The sequence below is a fragment of the Apodemus sylvaticus genome, chromosome 19 (genome assembly GCF_947179515.1).
Source record: "Apodemus sylvaticus chromosome 19, mApoSyl1.1, whole genome shotgun sequence".
Taxonomy (NCBI): domain Eukaryota; kingdom Metazoa; phylum Chordata; class Mammalia; order Rodentia; family Muridae; genus Apodemus; species Apodemus sylvaticus.
Window position 1 is genome coordinate 36,834,980 of NC_067490.1, and position 6,000 is coordinate 36,840,979.

Consider the following 6,000-nt stretch of genomic DNA (forward strand, 5'->3'; position numbering starts at 1 on the left):
TTGTAGAACTCTAAACGTCACTTGAACACATACTATTTGCATATGTTAATAGATACAGTCTTACTAGATCCCACATATATATACTGTGCTAAACTTATATCAAGATTAGTAGCATTTATATATGACTAGATTTTGGTTGTAGGTGCTGTTGTTTGGAAACCTATGACACATTTCTTCTTGATCTTCAGGAATATATTCATTTCGTGTATTGGTTCCCCTTATATTGTGCATCATAGGTAGTGATAATTGTTTCAGAGACTTCCTTGAAGTTCATCAGTATAGTAATTTAAGTCCTAGTTAGAGCAATAAGACAACAAAAAGAGATCAAGGGGACACAGATTATGAAGGAAGAAATCCAAGAATTGTTATTCATACATGATATGATAGTATGCATAAGAGATCCCAAAAAATTCTGCCAGAATACTCCTACAGCTGATAAACAACTTCAGCAAAGTGGTTGGACAGAAAATTATCTCAAAGAAATCAGTAGCCCTCCTTCATACAAATAATAAATGGGCTGAGAAAGAAGGTAAGGAGAAAACCCCCTTCATAATAGCCACAGATAATATGAAATATCTTGGTGTAACTCTAACCAAGCAAGTGAAAGACCTGTATGACAAGAACTTCATGTTTCTGAAGAAAGAAATTGAAGAAGGTATCAGAACTTTGAAAGAGCACTCATGGTTCATGGATTGATAGGATTAACATACTAAAAACAGACATCTTACTAAAAGCATCTACAGATTCGATGGAATTCCCATCAAAATTCCAACACAATTCTTTACAGAACTTGAACAATTCTCATCTTTATATGGAAAAACTAGAACACCCAGAATAGCTAAAACAATCCTGAACAAAAAACAAACAAACAAAAACAACTTCTGGAGATATTACATATCACCATCCCTGACTTCAAGCTATGCTACAGAGAAATAGTTATGAAATCTCCATGGTATTGGTATAGAAACAGGTTGATCAATGGAGTGGCAGTCCTAGAATTAACCTACATAGCAAGAGACACTTGATTTTTGACAAAGAAGTCAAAACCATACAATGGAAATGGGAGAGCATGTTCAAGAAATGGTGCTAATCTAACTGGATATCTGCATGTAGAAGAATGTAAATAAATCCATATTTATCACTCTGCACAAAATTCAAGTCCAAGTATATAAAAAACTTCAAAGTAAAACTGGATGCACTAAACCTCAGAACAGAAATTAGGGAATAGCCTTGAACTTATTGGTGTAGGAGACAACTTTCAGAATAGAATACCCATAGCTCAGGCACTTAAGTTCAACAATTAATAAATGCAACCTTATAAAAGTGAAAAGTTTCTGTAAGGCAAAGAACACCGCTTAAAGAACAGAATGATAGCTTACAGATTAGGGAAAGATTTTCACCAACTATATATCTGACAGAGGATTAATATATGAGATATATAAAGCACTCAAGAAGATAGATACCAACAACCCAAATAACTCAATTAAAAAATAGGTACAGAGTTAAACAGAATTATCAACAGAGGAATCTCTAAGGGCCAAGAAAAATTAAGAAATGGTCCATGTCCTTAGTCATCAGGTAAATGCAAATCAAAATGATTCTGAGATTCCACCTTACATGCTTCAGAATGGCTAAGATAAAACCTCAAGTCACAGTACGTGTTCCTTGGATCAGGAACAGGGATATGGAGAAAAGGGAATACTGCTTCATTGCTGTTGGGAGTGCAAACTTCTATGATGACTCTGAAAATCAATTTGGCAGTTTCTCAAAAAATTGGGAATAGTTGTACCTCAAGACCCAGCTATATCATTCCTGAGCATATAACCAAAATGTTCCACCATGCCAGAAGGACACTTGTTCAATTATGTTCATAAAAGCTATATTCATAATAGCCAGAAACTGAAAATGAACCAGATGTCCTGCAACTGAAGAATGGATAACGAAAATGTGGTTCACTTACACAATGAAATACTACTCAGCTATTAAAAATAAGGGCATCGAGAATTTTGCAAGCAAATGGATGGAACTAGAAATTATCATCCTGAATGAGGTAACCCAGACCTACAAAGGATAGACATATTATGTAATAAGTGGTTATAAGTCATAAAATATAGGATAACCATGCTATTATCTACAAACCCAATGAAGTCAAATAACAAGGAAGGCCCAAGAGAGGATGCCAGAATCTCCCTCAGAAGGAGAAACAAAATAGATATGGAGACTGAGATGGATACTTCCTGTAGACAAGTAATACTCCCAGTGGAGTGTTATGGATAGCAACCTACTCACAAAACCATTGACCATTGAAGATGTATAAAAACAAAGATGGAGCAGAGATGGAATGTCCAATTGAATGATTTGCCCAAATTGAAACCTGCCCCATGAGCAAGAACCAATCCCTGACACAATTAATGACACTCTGTTATTCTTATAGACAGGAACTTAGCATAACTGTCCTCTGAGAGTCTCTACCAGCAGCCAATGAAAACAGATGGAGAAACCCACAGCCTATCATTAGATGAAGCTCAGGGAGTCTTATTAAATAGTTGAGAGTAGGACCGAAGAACCCAAAGATGATAGAGACTCCACAGGAACAAAATCACTTAATCTGGATCCTTAGAATCTCCCAGAAACTGAACCACCAACCAAAGAGTGAGCATGGGCTAGAACTAGGCTTCCCACATACATGTAGCAGATTTGCCTCTTGGTCTTCATGTGGGTCCCACAACACCTGGAGTGGTAGTTGTACCTCAGCATGTTGCCTGCATGTGCATCCTGTTTCCCTAACTGGGATGTGTTGTCTGGCTTCAGTGGCAGAGGATGCACTTAGTCTTGCAATAACTTAATGTGTCAGTGTAGGATGATATGCTGGGTGAGGGGAGTTCCCCTTCTCAGAGAAGAAGGGGACAGGGGAATGGAGGGAGGAGCTATGTGAAGGGGGTCCTGGGAGATTGGGGGGGTGATATTGCAGTGTTAAGTGAATAGATTTATCAATGAATGAATGAACAAAAGAATGAAAAAGATGTTAGGGGAAATATTTTTAAAGTTGAACCAGCTTATTCCCAGGCAGCCTGGCTGGTAATGGCGGACCTGTTTTTATCTCATGGAGATTCTGACTCTGAACTCCATAATCTCTCCACCCAACTGAGTAGGTTCCCACTGGTGAGTTGCTACCATGCCATCCCTGTGCTTCAAATCCTCCACAGTCTTTGTGGAGCACCTCAAGCAAAACCACACTTTGCCACTGTATCTTTCTCTCTTGAACCCAGATGAACTGCTGTGTGAAGGAAAATGCAACACAAACTTAGTTCAGAAACAATAGAAACTCAATTACTGGGCACAATAACTAAAACCTAATCTTGTAAGCCTTACTAAATCTGATGGTGGTGGATCTGCAAGAATCCACCATGATACTAGGAAACTCTAGCACATACATCTTACCCCTCTGCTGTCTCAGTTCCCAAAGGAAGTAACTATTCCCTACTTCCTCTCTTTCTCCATCCTACACAAAGTCCTGCCTACTCACCCAGTCATTGGCTCCTTTGTTCATTAGGGGATTGGTTCACAAAAACAGCACCAGGACCATCCACAACAAAAAGATACAAAGATGATAATGATACAGAAAAGACTGAAAATTTATAAATAAATCTAAATAAAATTGAAACAGATACCAAGATAGAGACAGAGTAAGAAAGATCAGAACATACTACACCATCTTGTAACAAGACTTCAGGTCAAACTATATCTGTTGAGAAACTTAAAGTGATTTTCCCACCTTTGATAAAGGAATAATTAGATGAAAGAAACCCACAATCTTATTTAAAATTCAAATGGCAACTTATAGAAGAAGCATAAGATTTTAAAAGATTTAAGGGAGCAATAATAAATTATGGCTTATACTCAACATAAATCAAACAGATGTTTAATAACTGGGATATACACAATCATATAACTCCAAAGATTGGTGAGATTTAATAATAGCCATCCTATAGCCTGTCCATCAATTAAAATGGCTGACATTATGGAAATATGAAGCTTCAGTCATGGAGCAAGAAAATAGCACTAGAGGCATTGATATTGTCAAGAATCAATTACTAAGTGAAGGTCCATATTCTGAATTAAGTGTACAGGTTACCCTTGATGATGATGTCCTACAACAATGTCCTAGAATCATACAATAGCCTTAAGTGGTTGGGACAAGGTTAAACAAAACAACAAACTGAATTGTAGAAAAAGATAACCCAGAGTCCGAATAAATCTTTTTACAAAGACTAACTTAACTACAGCTCTAAATAGAGTAATATGAGATCTGACTACTACAGAACATTTAGTTGAATCTTTAGATTTGGAAATGCTACTGCCGAATGCAAAAAGGCTACTAGACCTTTAAGGGCCAAATAACACACTTTATGAATGGATTAAAACTACTGAGGACATAAAGCTTAATGCTCACAATTGAATTGTGGTTGGATTACAGTACAAAAATTCCATTGTTGTGGCTGTATGAACAATCAAATCATTTCCTAAAGGACTGTAAACAAATAGATACTAAGGATGTATTCTTTTATAATAATAATGATTCAGGGGAAAAGTTTTCCATGAAATGAAGATGTAAAAGGAACTGTCATATGGTTCATGAATGTAGATCATCCAAAGAAATAAAAGCTTGCAAATCTGGTATAGAGATAAAGGGAGACATGGGAGTGGGGTAAGGGGCCCAGAAACATGGAGAAGTCCCAAAGCATAGAAGCTGAACAGAGGTAACCAGTCATGTAGTAGAACTTAGATTCAAATAAATGGTATATTAGGTTATGATCTAATCAAAGAATTAACCAAAGCTTATGGCCAAGGTGTTTGTAGGTATATTTTTGAGTCTCTGAGTCATTATTCCAGGGGCCTGGAACTGGGAGGAAAAATTTGATTTTATACATGCTTCTTAAACTGTGTTAAGTAGATCTCAGTTTCTGTGGAATAATTTTAATGTAAATGGCACTCAGTATAACATTCATACTAAATGACAAAGCATTTGCATTCAGAAGAAAAGATTTCAGACTGTATGATTCCTGTCTTCCAGAACAGGTCAGCACTGAACAAGTGTCTGCTCCTGGCTCTATGTTGCACATTTCCTTCCCATAACATTCCTACTTGCCATCAGAGTGTACAGTACATGCCCTGAAAGTGGCCTTCTGTCCTACAGATTGAAGTTTCACATACATTTTCTGATCATAAATTCTTATGTAAATGTGGTTCTGGTGCTCTTGGTGAGTGGACACGAACAGTTTTGCACAAATAGTACTAAACCAAAGACATTGATGGCACTTACCAGATTTTGGGTATGTGATGATGAAGACATCATCATCTCTAATTTCAAAATCTTCCATCTTTTCTAATTCCTCAATGTTCACTAAACTTTTCTCAAAATTATATCCTTTAAAGTTCAACAAATATTCGTCTGCATTGTCCATAATAATTCAACTAGAAGTAAAAACACAAAGTTCATTTCATGAGTCAAGTATTTTGCAAGCCTGAATACTAATTACTGAGTGGTCAATGCATGCCAGTCACCATTTAAATATCCTTTGTGTACAAATATTTACTCTAAAGAAACAAGTAACATCAATGGTGTTATCTAAATCTCATAATACGGTATTGCAGCTATAAATCATATATGAGGAAACAACTAGTAACAAGTTAAATATATATTCTGATAATTCCATGTGGGAAGGATTATTATAGTTCTAAACATATAGATGGAGAATGGGGCAACACAGATGCCAACCAAATTATTCAAGGTCACAGAGCTAGCTCCCCTCAGAGGATTTCATAACAAAATTTGGGCACAGAGTCCATACATTCAATCTAGAATATTTTTTTATTTTTATTACCTTCAAGTTTTATTATTAAAAAGTAAGAAATTCTTTATTTAAGCTGTGCCTATTGTCTTTAAAGTAAAGTTTTAAAAACCTGATCTCTCTGAATGGGGCTTTTGTGACTTAGCTA

The 6,000-nt window shown here is 36.2% G+C and overlaps 1 protein-coding gene across 1 annotated transcript in view; it reads right to left on the bottom strand.

Annotated features, from left to right (window-relative positions):
• LOC127669952 (amine sulfotransferase-like) overlaps window positions 1–5,465 on the bottom strand; it is a 52,572-nt gene extending 47,107 nt beyond the window's left edge. Inside the window, exon 1 of the mRNA XM_052164212.1 lies at window positions 5,324–5,465. Coding sequence (XP_052020172.1) covers window positions 5,324–5,465 — 142 coding nt within the window. The remainder of the gene's footprint in view (window positions 1–5,323) is intronic.
• Window positions 5,466–6,000: the final 535 nt, after the last annotated feature.